Genomic DNA, 24,526 nt, shown 5'->3' with positions numbered 1-24,526 from the left:
AACTTGCACAATTGGTGGCTGACTAAATACTTTTTTGCCCCACTGTATATCCCAGTACATTACTGGGGCTGAGCTGCCTGCCATCCAGGACCTGTCAGAGATAGGCCCTAAAAATGATCAAATACCAGCCACCCAAGTCAGACTGTTCTCTCTGCTACCGCATGGCAAGCGTTAACAATCTAACAAGTCTGGAACCAACAGGACCCTGAACAGCTTCTACCCAAAACTATAAGACTGATAACTAGTTAGCTAAATATTTAACCAATAGCTACATGAAATATCTGCATTGACCCTTTTTGCACTAACTTTTTTAAATGTACATACACTGCCATTACTGTTTATTATCTATCCCTGTGCTTAGTCACTTTATCCCTACCTATATGTGTATATTTACCTCAATTACCTCATACCCCTGCACATCGATTCAGTACTGGTACCCTGTGTATATAGCCTAGTTATTCATTGTGCTATTATTGTCACGGGATACTAGGAATGGTGGATTGGAATCAGGCGCAGAGAGCAGGGTTCAGTATATCGTGAATTTATTCTCCGGCAAACAAACGGTCACGCCAACACACAGGGCGCATAGAATAGACCAGCCCAAACACAGGACAAAACAGTCCGGAGAATAAACACAATCCAACAGAGTAACAAAAACAATCCCGCACAAAACAAGGGCGGGACAACCTACTATATATAGGGAAGCTAATAAACTAAAATACACACAGGTGAAACTAATAAGACAAAACCAACAGACAAACGAAAAAGGGATCAGTAGCGGCTAGTAGGATGGTGACGATGACCGCCGAGCACCGCCCGAACAGGCAGGGGAGCCAACTTCGGTGGAAGTCGTGACAATTATTTTCTTTATTTATTCCTTGTGTTATTAAAAAAAAAGATATCTCCATTGTGGAGAAGGACCCATATGTACTCATTTCACTGTCAGTCTACACCTGTTGTTTATGAAGTGTTGTGGGAATTGTTTTACACAGGGACACTCAAAGTCAATCTTGAAACAAATCATTGTTTGTTGTCAGCGCACTGGTGAGGGTCCAAACAACTCAAAGCATCATGGTACACGTCAATCGGGAGCTCTTCATGGGCAGACCCAGCAGTTGTCTTATATACAGCAATACACAGACAAGTTATATATGCCCACACCCATGTTGTTTCAAAACATGTGACAGACCAACACCTCACGAGGCTTCTCCTCTCTAAGCTGAGACCTTGAAACTGAGATGTCTTTCGTTAGTTCTCGGTTCTCGGTCATTCGTTCTCAAAACACGGTCTGGGCGTACTGCCAAATTGCAGCTACTGATAGGTGTGATTTGTACAGTCAGCCACTTGCATGATCACAGCAATTGGTTATTGGAACAGCACTTGAATAGAACAACATTTTATTTGACACATGCAAGCACACACATACACATGCACGCACGCACGCACTCACAAACACCCCCACACAAACCACTACCATTACAACCCCATTGTATATATATATACTATAAGCAGATAATCTTAATTTATATCCAGTTTCTATCCATTTTCAATAGTTTACAAACCAACACTCCTTCACTGTGTATGAAAATATTGTAAACCATCATTCTCCAATGATGGTATTTTGCATCAGCTAGCGAGTGTTTGTAGATGTCAGGAGAGATGGATCGGGGTAATCTATTACCAGACGAATAGGAGATGCCTCTGTCTTGTGAGTTGCAAATCTACTCTCTTCTCGTCATCTGCCATTATGGATTTTGTGAGTAATGGATCTTACAACCAATTCCATATGTGTAGAATAGAGGATTATGCCTGTGTCATTTTTCACCTTATATATCCTTTCCTGGGAGAACAACAGAATAGGGACAATAGGGACGCAGAGCCGAACAATGCCCATGTGGGAACAAATAGCTCTTTATTCTACACATTGTTGAGTGGCCGGCTCTAGGTTAGAGGCACCCTTTTCATACTGTTGTGCCATTGCTCAGCCCTACCCAATCAAAGATGAGCATGACTCACAAAGTGTATCAACGTGATCTGTAAATGTTAATCATATGCTGGTATCACCCCTGAGAGTGACCAGGGTGTAGCTCTGAATTCTGGGACATAATTTGTCAGACTCTAATGTACATTCCCTATTCTTCCCTCCTGTCGCTGCCCATGAGAGCAACACAGAACTGGCACAGAATTATATGAAGCTTGCTAAGGCCTGAGAGGAGAATTGATTTTGTCAGTATGTTTGTAGTATATAGAAATCCCTAAAGAAGACAGATGCTGTACGTGTAAGTGAAAGTCACCCAGTTAAATACTACTTGATTAAAAGTCTAAAAGTATTTGGTTTTAAATATACTTAATTATCAAAAGTAAACGCTATAATTCATTTCAAATTCCTTATAGTATGCAAACCAGATGGCACAATTGTAAACAAATGTTAACAAAGCCAGGGGCATATTCCAACATTCAGACATTTGTGTTTAGCGAGTCTGGGATGACCACGTGTTCTTGTAACGGCTTTCATCGGAAGAGGAATCATCAGACCAAAATGCAGCAGGGTACGTGTTCATCTTTAATAATCGCACTGAACACTGAATAAACAAAACAACAAAAAAGGAAAACCGAAACAGTCCTGCAAGGTGAATAACACTAAACAGAAATTAACTACCCACAACCTAAGGTGGCAAAACAGGCGACCTAAGTATGATTCCCAATCAGAGACAACGAAAGGCAGCTGTCCCTGATTGAGAACCATACCAGGCCGAAACAAGGAAATGCAAAAACCTAGACATACAAACATAGAATGCCCACCCAAATCACACCCTGACCAAACAAAGATAGAAACATACAAAGCAATCTACGGTCAGGGCATGACAGTTCTCGTGAATTTGACAGTATTTTTGGGTGTCAGGGATAATAAATGGGAGTAAAAAGAACATATTTTCTTTAAAAATGTAATGGAGTAAATGTAAAAGTTATAAATAGTATATAATATTTAAAATACAGATACCCCAAAAAACTACTTAAGTAATACTTAAATGTTTTTTTACTTAGTTACTTTACACCACTGTATATCTTTGTATTTGCACAGTGATCTCATCCGTCACATTTTTGATACTTGTAATGAGAATGTCCCTTATTAGACTTGAGAAGTCATTCACTGTTATACATTTTGTAAATATGAATCATTACACGATAATGGCAACTACTGAGAACTTTTGGGAGGGCATTTGGCAATAACCGGAGGCTATAACCGTTGGTCTAATACGCATTCAAAGGTGATAATTCCCAATCAGCCTCTCCATCTCACCTACTCACAGTGTAAATTGTTTCAGTACAGTATCCATGCTAATCCTATTAGGATTTGCTAGAAAGGAGGTTTCAGTCACAAGTGCCTCATTTCAATTTTGTGGAGATCATTGTTTCAGAAGACACTTATAATCACCATTCCTTCAGAGGTAACAGATCATTCATTATAACGGGAAGATAGCCCTCTTTGGAACTCATTTTGGATAGGGAGCCATATTCATCTTGCACATTTTCCACTTCAAGTAGAATTTGTATTAACTCCCACCATTAATTTTGGTTTAATCCCTAACTGACTGTGATGTAATGCTGTAACGTTTGATATTGACTTTCTTAAGGGACTGAGGGTCTTCTTGATAGAATTTGATTCCATTTACCTTCATGTAATCTATTTTCCATTTATTTATATATTTTTTATTTCACCTTTATTTAGCCAGGTAGGCCAGTTGGGAGTTTTCATTTACAACTGCCACCTTGGCCAAAATTAAAGCAAAGCAGTGCAACAAAAACAACAACACAGAGTTACACATGGGATAAACAAATGTACAGTCAATAACACAATAGAAAAATGTACCGTGTGTGCAAATGTAGTAAGATTATGGAGGTAAGGCAATAAATAGTCCATGGAGGTGAAATAATTACAATTTGGCATCAACACTGGAGTGATAGATGTGCACATGAAGATGGGCAAGTAGAGATACTGGGGTGCAAAAGAGAAAAAATAAATAAATAAAGAACTATGGGGATGAGGGATTTGGGTGTGCTATTTACAGATGGACTGTGTACAGGTACAGTGATCTGCAAGCTGCTCTGACAGCTGATGCTTAAAGAGAGTGGGAGATATCTCCAGTCTCCAGCATCAGTGATTTTTGCAATTCGTTCCAGTCATTGGCAGCAGAGAATTGGAAGGAAAGGCGGCCAAAGTAAGTCTTGGCTTGGGGGGTGACCAGTGAAGGTAGGAAAGTCAGTTTTACGAGGGTATGTTTGGCAGCATGAGTGAAGGAGGTTTTGTTGCGAAATAGGAAGCTGATTCTATACTTAATTTTGGATTGGAGATGCTTAATGTGAGTCTGGAAGGAGAGTTTACAGTCTAACCAGAAACCTAGGTATTTGTAGTTGTCCACTTATTCTAAGTCAGAACTGTCCAGAGTAGTGATGCTAGTCGGGCGGGTGTGGGCAGCATTTGGTTGAAGAGCATGCATGGAGTTTTACTAGCATTTAAAAGCAGTTGGAGGCCATGGAAGGAGTGTTGTATGGCATTGAAGCTCGTTTGGATATTTGTTAACACAGTGTCCACAGAAGGGCCAGATGTATACAGAATGGTGTCGTCTGCGTAGAGGTGGATCAGAGAATCACCAGCAGCAGGAGCGACATCATAGATACAGTGAGGGAAAGAGTATTTGATCCCCTGCTGATTTTGTACGTTTGCCCAATGACAAAGAAATTATCAGTCTATAATTTTAATGGTAGGTTTATTTGAACAGTGAGAGACAGAATAACAACAAAAAAATCCATATAAACACGTGAAAAATGTTATAAATTGACTTGCATTTTAATGAGGGAAATAAGTATTTCACCCCCTCTCAATCAGAAAGATTTCTGGCTCCCATGTGTCTTTATACAGGTAACGAGCTGAGATTAGGAGCACACTTTTAAAGGGAAAAGAATCCCTCCTGAGATGTGTGCAAACCTGGTGGCCAACTACAAGAAACGTCTGACCTCTGTGATTTCCAACAAGGGTTTTGCCACCAAGTACTAAGTCATGTTTTGCAGAGGAGTCAAATACTTATTTCCCTCATTAAAATGCAAATCAATTTATAACATTTTTTACATGCATTTTTCTGGACTTTTGTTGTTGTTATTCTATCTCTCACTGTATATACAGAGAAAAGAGTCGGCCTAATAATTAAATGCTGTGGCATTCCCATAGAGACTGCCAGAGGCCCGGACAACAGGCCATCCGATTTGACACACTGAACTCTATCTGAGAAGTAGTTGGTGAACCAGGCGAGGCAGTCATTTGAGAAACCAAGGCTATTAAGTCTGCCGAAAAGAATGCAGTGATTGACAGAGTCAAAAGCCTTGGCCAGGTCAATGAAGACGGCAGCACAGTACTGTCTTTTATCGATGGTGGTTATGATATCGTTTAGGACCCTGAGCGTGGCTGAGGTGCACCCATGAACAGCTCGGAAACCAGATTGCATAGAGAGAAGGTAAGGTGGGATTTGAAATTGTCAGTGATCTGTTTGTTAATTTGACTTTCGAAGATTTTAGAAAGGCAGGGCAGGATGGATATAGGTCTATAACAGTTTGAGTCTAGAGTGTCTCCCCCTTTGAATTGTGGGATGACCGCGGCAGCTTTTCAATATTTGGGGATCTCAGACGATACGAAAGAGAGGTTATTAAAGGCCTATTGCCATGAAAAACATGATTTCCTGTTTTTTATATATTTCTGAGGTTGGAATAATACTGTGAAAAAAATTCAGAAAAATCTTATAATGCCATTTTAGTGTAAAAGCTGCTTGAAAATACCATCTGAAATGATAGCCTGTTTGGGTGGGATGGAGTTTTGGCCTACCTGGTAACATCACCATGCAGTCAATTAGTTAATAGACCAATAAGAAAGAGAGTTCCAAACCTCTCTGCCAATAAAAGCTATTTTTTTCTTCAGTTTTCCCCTCCTCCTCAAACCACTCACAGACAGTCCCAGAAAAAGTATTGCTTGAGAAATGTATATTTGCAAAAAAAACTATTTTTGTTTATTTGTGACCAATCACAGTCAGATACTTTAATTGTTACCCAGAAATGATTTGATATTGAGATAAAAATGGCTGCATTGGATCTTTAAGATACTGTCTCATTTATAAAAAAAAAATTAGATTAGCTTTTTCGTCCCTGAGTTAATTTTATTCAGGAGTACATAGCACATTAAGGATGCAGGCCTACTGGCTGGCATATTATACACAATTATTTTTATCTTCAGAGTCTGAGATGTGGACTAAGTCCTTTTCCCTATGGACCTCTTCAGCCTTGTCATTTTATGTGCTGTTCTAATGTCTGACACAGCGATATGGCATTGAATTTGGTCACAATGAGTCACCTAGGATATCATCCATTTTGTTACTTTTATGCATGTGTGTGTGTGTGTTATATTAAAGGTTACGAACTTCATTGCCTGTGCTACTGGTGATAACAACTGACTGTCCCTCTCTGTGTGTCTGTGCCTTGCCCCAGGGACTGTGTGCGTGGCCTAGTCATTGACGATGAAGTGGAACTTGTTCAAGAATAAGCCTGAGGCCATGGTGGGTCCAGAGCCCACGGGCACCGGTGCCACCATGACCGCGGCCCCAGCCGTAGCAATCGCCACCACAGTGGCTGAACCCCCAGGCAACGGTACAGAGTCCAAGAATGACATGTTCGAAGAGATCAAGAGCAAATTCTTGAACGAGATCGATAAGATCCCACGTAAGTCCTCCCTGTTTCTTCCCCCACCTCTGACTCATATTCATGTACTATGCATGGTATACTGCTGGAACAGAAAAGCCCAAGGTGAAAAGGAGCTCAAAGGAGCTTAATCTAACCCATACTGTGTGTTTGTGTTGCAGTCCCTTCCTGGGCTATCATAGCCATTGCTGTGGTGGCCGCCCTCCTCATCCTCACCTGCTGCTTTTGCATTATAAAGAAGTGCTGCTGCAAGAAGAAGAAGAACAAGAAGGGCAAGAAGGGAAAGGATGGCTTCAACATGAAGAACATGAAAGGGGATGAGGTATGGTGCTTCAGGCTCCGCTTATAAACTCAGCTGAGTTCACTAAGAACAGGCAACTCCCAAAGACATAACTTATATCACACTCAGGGTTCTTATTTCATCTGTCTAGTAAAAAGCAACAAGATACTTGTTTTTTGATGATGAGAGTAGACAAACATGACCAGAAATGACTTTGGTATAGCTGACAGACAAACGCTGTATGTACATAAAAGTATGTGGACACCACTTCAAATTTGTGGATTCGGCTATTGCAGCCACACCCGTTGCTGACAGGTGTATAAAATCGAGCCCTCGACCATGCAATCTCCATAGACAAACATAGGATGCCACCTTTACAACAACTAAGTTCGTCAAATTTCTGCCCTGCTAGAGCTGACCCGGTCAACTGTGACTGCTGTTATTGTGAAGTGGGAACGTCTAGAAGAAACAACTGCTCAGCTGCGAAGTGGCTCACAAGCTCACAGAACAAGTCGCCGAGTGCTGAAGCGCGTAGCGCCTCTGTCCTTGGTTGCAACACTCACTGCCAAGTTCCAAACTGCCTCTGGAAGCAATGTCAGCACAATAACTGTTTGTCGGGATCTTCATAAAATGTGTTTCCATAGCAGCCGCACACAAGCCTAAGATCACCATGCGCAATGACAAGTGTCGGTTGGAGTGGTGTAAAGCTCGCCGCCATCGGACTCTGGACCAGTGGAAACGCGTTCTCTGGAGTGATGAAGCATGCTTCACCATCTGGCAGTCCGACGGAAGAATCTGGGTTTGGCGGATACCAGGAGAACACTACCTGCCCCAATGCTGGCTGTAAAGTTTGGTGGATGAGGAATAGTGTTCTGGGGCTGTTGTTCATGGTTCGGGCTAGGTTCGGACTCCTTAGTTCCAGTGTAGAGAAATCTTAAGGCTATAGCATACAATGACATTCTAGACGATTCTGTGCTTTCAACTTTGTGGCAACAGTTTGGGGAAGGCCCTTTCCTGTTTCAGAATGACAATGCCCTCATGTACAAATATTTTGTCTTGATCGGTGTGGAAGAACTTGACTGTCTGGCCCGCACAAAGCCCTGACCTCAACCCCATCGAACACCTTTGGGATGAATTGGAACGCCGGCTGCGAGCCATGCCTAATTGCCCAACATCAATGCCTGACCTCACTAATGCTCTTGTGTCTGAATGGAAGCAAGTCCCCGCAGCAATGTTCCAACATCTAGTGGAAAGCCTTCCCAGAAGAGTGGAGAATGTTGTAGCAGCAAAGGGGGGACCAACTCCATATTAATGAGATGTTCGACGAGCAGGTGTCCACATATTCTTGATCAGGTAGTGTATCTCCCAATAGTTATTAGCCTGCTAAACTACACACTACCCACCAGTAAAGCTTTCTGTTTGATTTACTATGTAACTGTTTCTTTTGTTGGAGGGACTCAGAAACGTTTCTGTCAATATCTATGTTGATTGGACCAACAACAAATGGTCATTAAGCATTCCTTGGTGTATCAGTAAAAACCTTTGACCTTTCATCAACAGCACTTTACAACATTTTTAGGGAGACATGTCGATAACCCCCTATCCTATATGTTCTCTTGATATTGTCGTTGCCATCATTTTAAAATGTGTGCTGTAGGGGAGAATGGGGTATGTTGAGCCATGTTTTACACTCAGCATTACTAGGGAAATGTAGTATTATTTCTATCAAATATATAGATATATTTCACTATGTTGTGTATCCCGGGAAATAATCAGAATTCATGTAAACATAACAGTTTTGAAAGCATTCCTTGTCCCAAAAAAATGTGGTCTCTTGTTAAGTTGAGTGGGGGTGATGGTGTTTTCCATGTCAATGGGTGATGGTGCTGGTATGTCAAAGTTTAATTAATGGAATGTGGGTGTGGTATATTGTAAATTCTAAATATACATATAATCTCTGTCGAGGACATGGATGTTTTTCAATGTTTTTCAATGTGCCAATTCATAGGCAAGTTCTCTGCATTTGAGGATTCTAACCCCAATGAAACTGATCCGCGAGAAACTTGATATGTTTAGCATGCTCAGACTCTGATACTATATCATTGCCTCTCTTTTGCACAGGTACTGTACATGTTAGTTCTCTTTTTTGTTAATGTACCTCTTCGATGTACCTCTTCGAACACACAAATGTGTGTTCTCTTGCTACTGCTCGAATGGGTTTCTCAATAACCTTTAAGGGGGCTAATACATCTGCTTGTTTTACATTTGCATACACGGGACATGATGATGTCTGCTCTGACTGTAACCACAAAAATTCTCTATCTTGAGTTCATATGCATGACACATTGCAAAAATACTATGCATATAATGCATACAACTGGCAAAATGCAATCATAATTTGTATGGGGTATGGTGGTCATTGGCTCAACTTAGGCCTACCCCATGGCCATTGGCTCAACTTACCACAAGGCAAACATTTTGACTATTGCCCACACAGCTACAAGGATGCAATTTCATGCTAGAATTAGGACCTCATATTGTAGCTTATAGAGACCCCAACCAATGTACAAACCAATCTTAAAAACATCTACTTTGGTTTAGATACAAGAATCAAGAAAACAACAAAGTAATTAGACTTTTTTTTTAACCTAAATTGATAACAATTTTTTCCATGTGGTTTCTTCCTTCACAGACTCCCTGGAATTATGATCTCTTCCTAAATATGTGGTCATGTGATTCATTTTGTGTGTGGTTTCCTAGAAACAAGGGGTGGCTCAACTAACCCTTTGGCTCAACTTACCCCACTCTTCCCCACTTCATTGTGACATACATTGAAAAATTACACACTTTGTTATGGGGAAGGGACTAGGCATGCAGTGGGTAATGGGTAGAGAAAGTAATGGAGCCGTGCCATACGTGGCATTCCAATAAGCGGATGACTGCTACAGAATCAAATTAAGACCCTACTTCTGTAGGGTAAGCTGGCCTCAATGCTTAAGGATAATGGATATGGTGCCTATGGACCCGAGGAGCCACATCTCAGACAGAGCAGAATAAACAGGGGGGAGGAAAAGGACTCCTGCTTAATTCCAGGCTGAATGTGTCTGATATCGTTGAGATGGCCCTAATGCACCAGTTAATTAAAACAATCAATTAATTGTCTGCACATTGTGAAAGATGGTCCTGGAAGTAGGACTTTTTCTTTACAAACAGACAATCAGTGTGTCATTTTTTTCATCACCCTAGTGTCGTCTGTGTTGTTGACTGCCTACAGTGTTTGTTTTCTGGTGTGTCGTAACTTCAAACCTCTTCCTCTCTCTTCCTCTCGCTCGGTGTCTTATGTGTGCACCGTGTTTCTTGACTGTGATGGACCCCTGATTTACGGTAGGTGGAAGGATCGCAGTGATGCTCTCTGGCCCATGGGCAGATGATGATGATGGTGATGATGATGATGATGGGGGGGGGGGGTTCATGGAATGAAAGTCGTAGCTTCTTTGCTTTTCTAACATGTTTTGTAATGATGGCTTGAGAATGTAACTGAGAAAGCTATGGTCTGCTAAATAGACCCCGGAGAGAGAGAACTGAAAGGACTGAAATAATGCATCGCTTATGATGACAAACTCAACCACACTATGGAAAGTTTTGAACATAGTTTAAACGCAACCCACGATTAACACTAATAATATACTGTATGCATGTGACAAAGGGCATGGTAGGCTGTTTGTGGACATGAGGACGACAGTAATAAATGAATGACCAATCAATCTTCAATCTTAGTATGTTTCATCTGCACCCCAATTACTTTGTCACTCAATGAAGAGTGAGAACAAAAAATATTTTAAAAACACAGTTTTGCAGATGAAACAGTCATGCAAACTTGAACATGTCAGAAACAGGGTTACCATAACTGAAATCTAACTGAAATACTGTTTCTACATTATCCACATAGCCGGCTATGCCCTTATCTAATCCTGTAGCTACCATTTGGCTGGAATAATGGTGACCTGACTTGAGAGGAACATTCCTTGGTGACACATAAATGAAATAACAAGGAAGCAATTAAGATTATGCAGGCTCTGCTTTTGGGATTCTCTGTTAGCTATTTCCTTGGGATATTTTGGGAAAGACGTCAAGGTCAGGGTAAGCGTCTTTTTGAGAAGTAAAATACAAGGTAAACCAATTGTGTCACCAAAGGACATTTTGAATTCAAGCTAGCAAATATAATTCCTGAGTCCCCGATGGCATTAGAGACAGGATGGTATATTCCACTTTGCCACCAGGTGAGGAGCAGGTAAGCGGGAGCAAAAAACAAGTAGGTCCCGGTGCTACGCAATGCAAGTCAATGCAACAAACCCTGGTGCTATGCAGCGCAAAGCAATGCAACACAAGGCCTCCTGGAGGTCCACTTGTCTGTCTGTGGCATGCTGTCTGTGGTGGGTGGGCTGGGGGCGCCCTCCTTCTGGCTGCTACAACTTAACCCTGGCCCCTCATCTCTTGATCCCTGTGTCCTGTGTTCCACCACTGCAGAAACAGGACGACGACGATGACGAAGGTGAGACGGGGCTGACGGAGGAAGAGAAAGAGGAAGAGGAGAAAGAGGAGGAGAAGCTCGGCAAACTGCAGTACTCACTTGACTATGATTTCCAAGACAACAAGGTCAGTCAGTGGCCGACATGTTCCCCTTTTAATCGTCGCTGGCACTGCTCAGAAAAACCTGCATTAGACTGTTTTATCATATTACAATATTTGTAACATTGTCAGTCTATCAGTAAGACTCCATCATGGTGGTGAATGAGTTAAAGCAAGTCACACTAGATGACTCGGCTTAGTACAAGTCACACTTGTATTTTCTCTGTTGATCTTGGAGAGTGACTTTGATACAGTGTCCATTCTGAGAACTAAAGTGTCTATAGAGTTGCCAATTAATTCAGGGCTGATTCTTATATAAGCTTAGCAAAAAAACTGCTGCTATGTAAAAACATCAGCAGAATTGCACAGCGACACTTTTGAGGAGTGACAGCTGGCAATTGTTGGAATTATGGTTGATTAAACTAAATATTCAAGAGAGTAGTGAATCGGGATCAGGGTTCTGGGAATGAGAGGGTATCTAGTATATTCAGCATTTTTGGGAATTAATGGCTAGAGTCAGTATGACAGTGAGTATGTCTGCTATGCAGGACGTTGGCACTGTGACATACGTCCAAGAGGAAAGAAAATGCTAAGTCATTCTGAAACAAGGAAGTCCCTTATGAGTCACTGACACAGGATCAGGGCTTGAGATGAGAATGTACATTAAAGCAAGTCCTTTCTTTCTAACTGAATCAATCAACTGAAACATAATCAATGACACTTATCACCGGCACCCCTTTTTTCAAACATGCAAAACTACTGTAACATTATATTCTGTGACTTTCTTATGACATTGCAGCAAATACATTTGGCAGCTCTCGTGTGGGTAGCTTGTATCTAGTCTTGGTCATCTTAGAGAGCTGTGGTGATTATTGCTGGAGTTTTAGGATGTCAGCTTGCAGACCACAAGCTTATGTAACAAGACTGCAGCATTTCTCTGCAGCAGTGACAGGAAGCGTGCATTGGCACAAATTAATACATGAACGCATTTAGGTTTTTCACCTGACTTGACATTGTTGGCTTGTCTCAGCACATCGGCACACATAAATACATGAATACATGTTGAGATTGCCACCTGATACTGTTGGTTTGTCTCAGTGCTGTCTCTGACACCTGACCACTGTGCCCCTCCCCTCAAAGCTCACAGTGGGAATACTCCAAGCTGCAGATCTTATATCCATGGACAGCGGAGGCACCTCTGACCCGTACGTTAAGGTCTATGTCCTCCCAGACAAGAAGAAGAAGTTTGACACCAAGGTTCAAAAGAAAAACCTGAACCCTGTCTTCAATGAATCATTTGTTTTCAAGGTAAGTCCATAGCACAGTTTCTGTACCAGAACTGTTCAGTAGTTAGTTGGAATGGAAAAGGCATCAATCATCCTGCCAAACTATAATGCTGATAAGATATTGTCAGGCTAGGACAGAGGAGTCTCAAACTAAATGTAATGTAACAGTTTAAGTGTTGTAAACATACATGGTATCCATTTACCAAAATTAAGACTGTGGTTGAAGCCTACATTTATTTTTCATTGTGAAGTCTTGCTGTGTTCACATGATATTGTAGAGCAGTGCTGGTTTGCCATGTCTGCCTGCCTGCTATGTACCCTCAAGCCTGTGTACAAACTTCAGCTTTCTGTACTACTTAATGAGGTCCACGGAGACTCCACATGACCCTCAGGGTCAGTGCGAAAGCACTGTTAGCAATCTTACCACCACTGTCTATTCTCTTAGCATAACCGTCACGCAGAGACCTAGATACAAAAGATACAAATTGGTAAAATTGGACCTAGGTTGACTAGAGACCATGAAGAGTTAAGAGAATTTACAATATATGACATCCTATGCATGCATTTAGAATCAGGGTTGGGGTTTATTTGGAATTTCGGGAATATAATTAAATTCAAACAATGAATATAAATTTAATTTGTATTGACCACACCCCACAGGAAGGAGAATTTGAGTTACATTTGATTTAAAGGAAGTACAATGAGTGTACAAATCACTAGAATCAAATCAAATTGTATTTGCCACATGCACCGAATACAACAGACCTTACAGTGAAATGCTTACAAGCCCTTAACCAACAATGCAGTTAAGCAAATTAAGTATTTACTCAAATTAATTGAAGTAATAAATAAAATATAAGAAAATAAAAAATAATTAAATAGCAACAATAAAATAACAGTAACAAGGCTATATACAGGGGGTATCGGTAAATCAAATCAAATCAAATGTATTTGTCACATACACATGGTTAGCAGAAGTTAATGCGAGTGTAGCGAAATGCTTGTGCTTCTAGTTTCGACAATGCAGTAATAACCAACGAGTAATCTAACTAACAATTCCAAAACTACTACCTTATACACAGAAGTGTAAAGGGATAAAGATTATGTACATAAAGATATGTGAATGAGTGATGGTACAGAGCGGCATAGGCAAGATGCAGTAGATGGTATCGAGTACAGTATATACATATGAGATGAGTATGTAAACTAAGTGGCATAGTTTAAAGTGGCTAGTGATACATGTATTACATAAAGATGCAGTAGATGATATAGAGTACAGTATATACGTATACATATGAGATGAATAATGTAGGGTATGTAAACATTATATTAAGTAGCATTGCTTAAAGTGGCTAGTGATATATTTTACATCAATTCCCATCAATTCCCATTATTAAAGTGGCTGGAGTTGAGTCAGTGTGTTGGCAGCAGCCACTCAATGTTAGTGGTGGCTGTTTAACAGTCTGATGGCCTTGAGATAGAAGCTGTTTTTCAGTCTCTCGGTCCCAGCTTTGATGCACCTGTACTGACCTCGCCTTCTGGATGATAGCGGGGTGAACAGGCAGTGGCTCGGGTGGTTGTTGTCCTTGATGATCTTTATGGCCTTCATGTGACATCGGGTGGTGTAGGTGTCCTGGAGGGCAGGTAGTTTGCCCCTGGTGATGCGTTGTGCAGACCTCACTACCCTCTGGAGAGCGTTGTGGGCGGAGCAATTGCCGTACCATGCGGTGATACAGCCCGACAGGATGCTCTCAATTGTGCATCTGTAGAAGTTCGTGAGTGCCTTTGGTGACAAGCCGAATTTCTTCAGCCTCCTGAGGTTTTTAAGAGGCGCTGCTGCGCCTTCTTCATGATGCTGTCTGTGTGGGTGGACCAATTCAGTTTGTATGTGATGTGTACGCCGAGGAACTTAAAACTTACTACCCTCTCCACTACTGTCCCATCGATGTGGATAGGGGGGTGTTCCCTCTGCTGTTTCCTGAAGTCCACAATCATCTCCTTAGTTTTGTTGACGTTGAGTGTGAGGTTATTTTCCTGACACCACACTCCGAGGGCCCTCACCTCCTCCCTGTAGGCCGTCTCCGTCCTTGTTGGTAATCAAGCCTACCAATGTTGTGTCGTCCGCAACCTTGATGATTGAGTTGGAGGCGTGCGTGGCCACGCAGTCGTGGGTGAACAGGGAGTACAGGAGAGGGCTCAGAATGCACCCTTATGGGGCCCTAGTGTTGAGGATCAGCGGGGTGGAGATGTTGTTACCTACCCTCACCACCTGGGGGCGGCCCGTCAGAAAGTCCAGTACCCAGTTGTAAAGGGCTGGGTCGAGACCCAGGGTCTCGAGCTTGATGACGAGTTTGGAGGGTACTATGGTGTTAAATGCTGAGCTGTAGTCAATGAACAGCATTCTCACATAGGTGTTCCTCTTGTCCAGATGGGTTAGGGCAGTGTGCAGTGTGGTTGAGATTGCATCGTCTGTGGACCTATTTGGGTGGTAAGCAAATTGGAGTGGGTCTAGGGTGTCAGGTAGGGTGGAGGTGATATGGTCCTTGACTAGTCTCTCAAAGCACTTCATGATGACGGAAGTGAGTGCTACGGGGCAGTAGTCGTTTAGTTCAGTTACCTTAGCTTTCTTGGGAACAGGAACAATGGTGGCCCTCTTGAAGCATGTGGGAACAGCAGACTGGGATAAGGATTGATTGAAGATGTCCGTAAACACACCAGCCAGCTGGTCTGCGCATGCTCTGAGGGCGCGGCTGGGGATGCCATCTGGGCCTGCAGCCTTGCGAGGGTTAACACGTTTAAATGTTTTACTCACCTCGGCTGCAGTGAAGGAGAGTCCGCATGTTTTGGTTGCGGGCCGTGTCAGTGGCACTGTATTGTCCTCAAAGCGGGCAAAAAAGTTATTTAGTCTGCCTGGGAGCAAGACATCCTGGTCCGTGACTGGGCTGGTTTTCTTTTTGTAATCCGTGATTGACTGTAGACCCTGCCACATACCTCTTGTGTCTGAGCCATTGAATAGCTTGTTTGATTGCCTTGCGGAGGGAATAGCTACACTGTTTGTATTCGGTCATGTTTCCGGTCACTTTGCCCTGATTAAAAGTAGTGGTTCGCGCTTTCAGTTTCACGCGAATGCTGCCATCAAATCCACGGTTTCTGGTTTGGGAATGTTTTAATCGTTGCTATGGGAACGACATCTTCAACCACATTCTAATGAACTCGCTCACCGAATCAGCGTATTCCTCAATGTTGTTGTTTGACGCAATACGAAACATATCCCAGTCCACGTGATGGAAGCAGTCTTGGAGCGTGGAATCAGATTAGTCGGACCAGCGTTGAACAGACCTCAATGCGGGAGCTTCTTGTTTTAGCTTCTGTCTGTAGGCAGGGAGCAACAAAATGGAGTCATGGTCAGCTTTTCCGAAAGGAGGGCGGGGGAGGGCCTTATATGCGTCGTGGAAGTTAGAATAGCAATGATCCAAGGTTTTACCAGCCCTGGTTGCGCAATCGATATGCTGATACATTTAGGGAGTCTTGTTTTCAGATTAGCCTTGTTAAAATCCCCAGCTACAATGAATGCAGCCTCAGGATATGTGGATTCCAGTTTGCAAAGAGTCAAATAAAGTTCGTTCAGAGCCATCGATGTATCTGCTTGGGGGGGAATATATACGGCTGTGATTATAATCGAAGCGAATTCCCTTGGTAGATAATGCGGACGACATTTGATTGTGAGGAATTCTAAATCAGGTGAACAGAAGGACTTGAGTTCCTGTATGTTGTTGTGACCACACCACGTCTCGTTAACCATAAAGCATACGCCCCCAACCCTCGTCTTACCAGAAAGATGTTTGTTTCTGTCGGAGCGATGCGTGGAGAAACCAGCTGGCTGCACCGACTCCGATAGCGTCTCTCGAGTGAGCCATGTTTTCGTGAAGCAATGAACGTTACAGTCTCTGATGTCCCTCTGGAATGCTACCCTTGCTTGGATTTCATCAACCTTGTTGTCAAGAGACTGGACATTGGCGAGAAGTATGCTAGGGAGTGGTGCGCGATGTGCCCATCTCCGGAGTCTGACCAGAAGAACGCTTCGTTTCCCTCTTTTACGAAGTCGTTGTTTTGGGTCGCCGGCTCGGATCCAGATAGATAATAAATAATAATAGATAATAAACAGAGAGTAGCAGTGGTGTAAAAATGGGGGGAGTGTCAATGCAAATAGTCTGGGTAGCTATTTAATAAGCTGTTCAGTAGTCTTATGGCTTGGGGGTGGAAGCTGTTAAGAAGCCTTTTGGACATGGACTTGGCACTCCGGTACTGCTTTCGTGAGTTAGCAGAGAGAACAGTCTATGACATGGCTGGCTGGAGTCTTTGGCAATTTTTAGGGCCTTCCATTTACACCGCCTGGTACAGAGGTCCTGGATGGCAGTGATGTACTGGGCTGTATGCACTACCCTCTATAGTGGGTTGCGGTCAGAGGCCAAGCAGTTGCCATACCAAGCGGTAATGCTCTCGATGGTGCAGCTGTAGAGATTTTTGAGGGTCTGAGGACCCATGCCAAATCTTTTCAGTCTCCAGAGATGGGAGCATGCTTGTCCCTCCTTTTCCTGTAGTCCATGTACATCTCCTTTTTCTTGATGACGTTTAGGGAGAGGTTGTTATCCTGGCACCACACTGCCAGGTCTCTGTCCTCCTCCCTATAGGCTGTCTCATGGTTGTCGGTGATCAGGCCTACCACTGTTGTGTTGTCGGCAAACTTAATGATGGTGTTGGAGTCGTGCTTGGACATGCAGTCATGGGTGAAAAGGGAGTACAGGAGGAGATTGAGCATGAAACCCTGAGGTGCCCCCATGTTGAGGATCAGCATGGCAGATGTGTTGTTACCTACCCTTACCACCTGGGGGCGACCCGTCAGGATCCAGTTGCAGAGGGAGGTGTTTAGTCCCAGGGTCCTTGGCTTAGTGATGAGCACTGAGGGCACTATGGTGAATACCTTTATAGTCCGTAATAGTTTGCAACCCCCGCCACATCCGACGAGCGTCGGAGCCGGTGTAGTATGATTCAATCTTAGTTCTGTATTGACCCTTTGCCTGTTTGATGGTTCGTCGGAGTGCATAGCGGGATTTCTTATAAGCGTCTGGGTTAGGATCAAGCTCCTTGAAAGCGGCAGCTCTACCCTTTAGCTCATTGCGGATGTTGCCTGTAATCTATGGCTTCTGGTTGGGTATGTACGTACGGTCATTGTGGGGACGACGTCGTCAATGCACTTATTGATGAAGCCAGTGGCTGATGTGGTATACTCCTGAATGCCATCGGAAGAATCCCAGAACATATTCCATTCTGTGCTATCAAAACAGTCCTGTAGCTTAGCATGTGCGTCATCTGACCACTTCTGTATTGAGCGAGTCACTGGTACTTTCTGCTTTTGTTTTTACTTGTAAGCAGGAATCAGGAGGATGGAGTTATAGTTAGATTTGCCAAATGGAGGGCGAGGGAGAGCTTTGTTCACGTCTCTGTGTGTGGAGTAAAGGTGTTCTAGAGTAATTTTTTTCCTCTGGTTGCACGGATTTAAGTTTCCCTGCATTAACCTTTTATGGAAGCGGTTCCTATATAGGAATTGAAATTTCTGAAATTTCAAGTGCACCACGCATAGTTTATGATAAAAATCAAAATGTCATCAAAATTGACATCCAATATACCAAATTAAAGCTACACTCGTTGTGAATCTATTCACCAATTCAGATTTGTAAAATGCTTTTCGGGGAAAGCATGAGACGCTATTATCTGTACCATGCAACCTCACAGAAATGCAGCATTACAAAAAACGACAGATTTTTCGTTAGCGCTCGCAAACGAAAAGGCTGAAATAAAATATAAAACATTCCTTACCTTTGACGAGCTTCATTCTTGGCACTCCTAGATGTCCTATAAACATCATTTAGGGTCTTTTTTCGATTAAATCGGTCCATATATAGCCTAGATATCGAGCTAGGAATACCTTGGGAATGGAGGAAAAAATTAGCATTTTTAACGTAACGTCATTTTTAAAATGCCAAAAGTCGACGATAAACTTTCACAAAACACTTCGAAATACGTTTGTAATGCTACTTTAGGTATTATTACACGTTAATAAGTCATAAAATACCTCATTAGACCGTGTGGAATCGTTAGCTGGTCCGTTGAGAAATACATGGCTGAAAATGGTCGTTCGAAAATCTGGGCGGTGGCAGTAGGAAAGTAGTTCTCTTGTTTGGGTTAGACCAAGAATCAATTGCGAAACTAATGACCTACCTGTAGACAGCATGGGGAAGCTGTAGCCAATGAGAACGCGGCTCTATTTAATTCTGTTCTCTGTAAACAATTGCCTGCAGGCGCGGACGAATATATTTTTACACTTTCAGTGAACAGATTTTCATGACCTATTCGACCGAAACGCACGTTCTGTAAATGGCACAGGCGTGATTTAAACAGTTTTGGAAAGGTCTGACTGTTTCCTTTGCACACAAACTAACCAAATTAACGTACCATATTCCTGGCATGAATAGCAGGGCGCTGAAATGTTGCGCGATTTTTTTTTTTTGACTGCGAAAATTCGCTTGCTCCTCAACAAGAGCCTCCAGCCACTCGGAGCTCCGCAATCTGGATGAGAATTTTCTTGTTTTCTTATGGCCTTATACAGCTGTTTGAGTGCGGTCTTAGTGCTAGCATCGGTTTGTGGTGGTAAATAGACAGCTACGAAAAAAATAGATGAAAACTCTCTTGGTATATAGTGTGGTCTACAGCTTATCTTGAGATATTCTACCTCAGACGAGCAAAACCTCGAGACTTCCTTAATATTAGATTTTGTGCACCAGTTGTTATTTACATATAGACACGGACCGCCACCCCTTGTCTTACCGGAGGCAGCTGTTCTATCATGCCGATGCATGGAAAACCCAGCCATGTCGTCTTATAGCCACAACTCGTTGAAATATAAGATACTACGGTCTCATTGGTATGTCAGTCTTGATCGGAGCTCATCCATTTTATTATCCAATGATTGCACATTGGCTAATAGGACTGATGGTAGAGGCGGATTACCCATTCGCTGTCGGATCCTTACAAGGCACCCCAACCTACGTCCCCGATATCTCCGTCTCTTTCTCCTGCGAATGACGGGGATTTGGGCCTTGTCCGAAGTAAATCCTTTGCATCCGACTCGTTAAAAAAATATTTGTTCACTACGAGGTGAGTAATTACTGTCCTGATATCCAGAAGCTCTTTTCGGTCGTAAGAGACGGTGGTAGTAACATTATGTACAAAATAAGTTACAAATAATGCAAAAAACACACGCACAATAGCACAATTGGATAGGAGCCTGTAAAACGGCAGCCATCTCCTCTGGTGCCATTAGTGATAGACATGACAGACTGACCAGGTCAATCCAGGTGAAAGCTATGATCCCTTATTCATTTCACCTGTTAACGCCACTTCAATCAGTGTCGATGAAGATGAGCAGACAGGTTAAAGAATCATTTTTAAGCCTTGAGCCAATGGAGACAGATTGTGTATGTGTGCCATTCAGAGGGGGAATGGGCAAGGCAAAATATTGAAGTGTCTTTGAACAGGGTATGGTAGTAGGTGCAAGGCGCACCAGCTTCAGTGTGTCAAGAACTGCAACGCTGCTGGGTTTTTCACGCTCATCAGTTTCCATTGTGTATTAAGAATAGTCCAACACCCAAAGGCCAGCCAGCCAAATTGATACAACTGTGGGAAGCATTGGGGTCAACATGGGCAAGCATCCCTGTGGAATGCTTTCGACACCTTGTAGTCCATGCCCAGAGGAATTGAGGCTGTTTTAAGGGCAAAATGAGGTGCAACTCAATATTAGGAAGGAGTTCGTAATGTTTTGTACACCGAGTGTATAATTTAATTCAAAGCAGTTCAAACCAATTGAACTGAGACGTGAAAGATGAACGTCTCATTCTCAGGATTTCACTGGCAGTATTTCATGTGATTCATTTATGTCTGTCTCTCATTTTAGAGCCACTGATAGGTGAAAAAGTGCCACTGACCGTCCCAGGCGCAACTGTTATTCTTTTGTTTTGAGGAAATGATCATCCAGCATCGTGGTAGAAAAAAAAATCCTAGTAGATACTTTAGTCTGTTGCTCATTAAACACTGTTTTGGATGAGGCTGACTTTATGAACAAAACGATCCTATTTACACTTTGTAGTAAATTTGGACACTCGAATAAATGTTTCTGACTTATATTGATGACACTCAGGCCATTTTCTATCAGATAAGTTGTTTATTGCCTTCAGTTGCGCTTTACGGTCAACCCTGTTACGAGAACTGAATTCTCGTTTTAACATGGTAGTAGTTTTTTTCTCTCTAAAGAAACACTGAGCGTCTAATAGTAAAATCATAGTGTAAAAGCAGGTGTGCTGGTTCTACTCTTTTTAGTCCTTTTCTCATGTTTTGTGCTGGAAAAATGAGCGGGTCGAGCATAACACGTCAAACCTGTTACCCATAGATAGACAGGCTAGAAATGTTTTAACAATAAATAAATACAAATATAAGCTTGCATCCAATTGCCCCTCCCCGTTGCACACAACAAGCTCCCATACCCCGTCACAAGGGGATTTATGGCCTATTTAACACTGTTACAGTCAACCCTGTCACAGTCAACCCTGTTACTTTATTTGTCACTTACTATTCTCTTACTGTAGCATTTTTGTATTACGTTGAATCTGTGCTCTTTATGCTCTTTATGACAGAATGTTAAATAACATAAAATGTATTTGGGGACCAAATTACACTTCTCAAAAGGCACCAAATTGGTGAAATGACCCAGATGTTAGATTGTTCCCTTCTATACTGCAGTCTTTGATGCATTAGCATTCTGGGAAATGCATATACTTTTTCCTGCTATTTAAAGACATTAAGGGAATTATGAATCATTATAGACAACCCACAACATGATCTTAGAATATTTCCAGACCACTGTTTATTTTAAATTGTTTTAGGAGATTTTAAACCTTATCCTATATGGTATTGGTAACCAGACATGATGTCAAAATAAGCATTTCTATGGCTATGTGTAGAATAAATATGCCACATGAGTTTCATTGAATAAAGCTCTACTTCCTTTACTTCGATTTCAATTCAAATGCTGTGTGGTGTGGCCAATTGTAATTTAATTCAAATTGAATAATTTAATCGAATGAAAGAGCAATTCGCAACTCAAATAAGACTTGACCCCAAAAACCTCTTTAGAATGTATTTTTATTTATATTTGTCATTGAGCCAATTTACCACAGGATAGGGAACGTCTAAACATGCTATAATGTATTATACTCCTGGTCTGCAAGGGCTGGATAGAATCGACAGATCCCATAATATGGTATACTATAATTATGCTTTAATGCTTTAGAGCTGAATAAATGATCTCTCCTTAGATGTTTTCCAAGTAAAAAACAAAGCTACACATTATAATCCAGCCTAACCCATTTTCTGCCTGTCCTATTCTGTGTTGTAAAACTCTGTGTATGTTGGCTGCCATTGTTCTGTATTACTAATGTATCGGCAATCAATGTCTTGCCAGCAGCCCATGGCACCAAATAATATATGTTTATGTTTACTTAAAAATGTAATCAGAATAATAATGTTTTAATGACAGCACATACTGTGAGTGTGGACATAGTGAGACATAAAGTGTGGACATTTACAAAGAGGGACATGTGGTTTTACATTCAGACTTAATAATTAAGCTGTGTTGTTGTTGTGTTGTGGTGTTGTTGTCGTTGATGTGTTCCTTCATCAGTTACCGTATGATGAGCTCGGTGGGAAAACCCTGGTGATGTCAGTCTTTGACTACGACCGATTCTCCAAGCATGACATCATTGGAGAGGTGAAGATCCCGATGAACACCATTGACCTGGGACAGCCCATCGAAGAATGGAAGGATTTAGAGAGTGCAGACAAAGAGGAGGTATGAGCTGAAAAGAAACAATCTATTCACGCTATTCATAATTTATGAGTTGATTTATCTTTTAATTGATTGAACTAAGGTAATCGTTGGACGGGAGTGTTGCCCCATCAGAAGTAACAACAGCCAAACTCGGACAATTGTTTCATATCTTTTTGTCTGTCTTTCCCTCTCTGTGTCGTTGTTCTCTCTGTGCTTGCCCTCTCTCTGTCCTTAATCTCCATGCAGCCTGAGAAGCTGGGAGACATCTGTATCTCTCTCCGTTACGTGCCCACCGCTGGCAAACTCACTGTCTGTATCCTGGAGGCAAAGAACCTCAAGAAGATGGACGTGGGTGGACTGTCTGGTACGTTAAGACTTCCACTGGACGTACAGTTTACTCTTGAGATTCTTAAAGGGTTCTTGAGAGGTTCTTTGCAGTGAGTGATGGTTCTCTGTAGAACCATGTCTTCTCAAAGAACCTTTCTCTGTGTCGAACCCTTCCCTTCCAAATTGATCTTTACAATGTTGAAGCTGTCCTTCGCTAGATGGTTCTGGGTAATTATGAATTCCTGTTCTTTATGTTGCATTATTTCACTTACTGTGTGGTACCTATTATTTTGTTGTTTTATTCTACCTGTATTGTGTCTGTGTGTTTATGTTCATGGGTTCTGTTGAGGTGGCTAGTCCGATACCGTCAGTGAGAAGGGTCTGCAAGTATATTCGAGTTTATATTTTTGGACTAACTTCATCATTTGACATGGTTGAGTCAGGTTGATACAACTCCCAGGTGAGAGTAACTCAGCATGATCAACCCCATACTACAACACGGTAGCATAACAATGTTAAAAACAGATCATCATCATGCATATCATATACTAATTACCTGTAGATAACTGTTACAGAGGTGAAATGTTTATTATGCTATTCGAAACCGTCTCATGATAGAACTGATTCTTTATAGAACCTTTAATAGGCGGTTCTACATAGCACCTTCAAGAAAGTAGTCTACAAAGCCCCAAAAAGGGTCACCATTCAAATAACCCTATTTTGGTACTATTTGGGGAACAAAAATGTCTAGTGTGTCTGCTGTTAAAAACAAGCTTGTGGGTGGACTGTCTGGTAGGGCAAACCACTGGACATAACAATAGATCATTTCCAATCGAGCAGGCATGCCAATCTGCCATTAATTAAACATCTCAGTGATGCAGGGCCTCTGATTTATTTGTAGACATTGCATTACTGTGTGTTACATTAATGAGCTCTCTGAGTTATTTTTCTAATTAGCAAGCAACTCATATCACCTCACAATTTTGCTCTACCGAAGCAATGCAATGAAACATGAAATGAGTGATTCAATATCTGTTGGTCTTTCTTTGCAGATCCCTACGTGAAGATCGCGTTGCTGCAGGGCGGCAAGAAACTGAAGAAGAAGAAGACCACGGTGAAGAAGAACACTTTGAATCCGTACTACAACGAGTCCTTCAGCTTTGAGATCCCAATGGACATGATGCAGGTATAGAACGCTTTACATATTTGACGAGCAAAGGATTTATATTTTTTCATACAGTTTGTTGAAGTGGTGTTATTTTTTTTACTGTAGGCCTACAACCACAGTTACAGCAATTCAGTTTTGAAAGAAAATCTTAAGCC

At 42.0% G+C, this 24,526-nt stretch overlaps 1 protein-coding gene across 3 annotated transcripts in view; it reads left to right on the top strand.

The window, feature by feature from the left end:
* LOC115135694 (synaptotagmin-2-like) overlaps window positions 1-24,526 on the top strand; it is a 74,801-nt gene that overhangs the window by 45,834 nt on the left and 4,441 nt on the right. For all 3 annotated transcript variants that reach the window (XM_065026566.1, XM_029670704.2, XM_065026576.1), the window contains 7 exons: window positions 6,532-6,762; window positions 6,903-7,063; window positions 11,555-11,677; window positions 12,791-12,958; window positions 22,730-22,897; window positions 23,123-23,240; window positions 24,256-24,389. In XM_065026566.1, coding sequence (XP_064882638.1) covers window positions 6,561-6,762; window positions 6,903-7,063; window positions 11,555-11,677; window positions 12,791-12,958; window positions 22,730-22,897; window positions 23,123-23,240; window positions 24,256-24,389 — 1,074 coding nt within the window. In that variant the 5' untranslated portion in view covers window positions 6,532-6,560. The remainder of the gene's footprint in view (window positions 1-6,531; window positions 6,763-6,902; window positions 7,064-11,554; window positions 11,678-12,790; window positions 12,959-22,729; window positions 22,898-23,122; window positions 23,241-24,255; window positions 24,390-24,526) is intronic.

This window comes from Oncorhynchus nerka, linkage group LG2 (genome assembly GCF_034236695.1).
Source record: "Oncorhynchus nerka isolate Pitt River linkage group LG2, Oner_Uvic_2.0, whole genome shotgun sequence".
Taxonomy (NCBI): domain Eukaryota; kingdom Metazoa; phylum Chordata; class Actinopteri; order Salmoniformes; family Salmonidae; genus Oncorhynchus; species Oncorhynchus nerka.
Note: the sequence above shows the minus strand (reverse complement) of the source record. Positions and strands in the feature narration are given on the sequence as shown.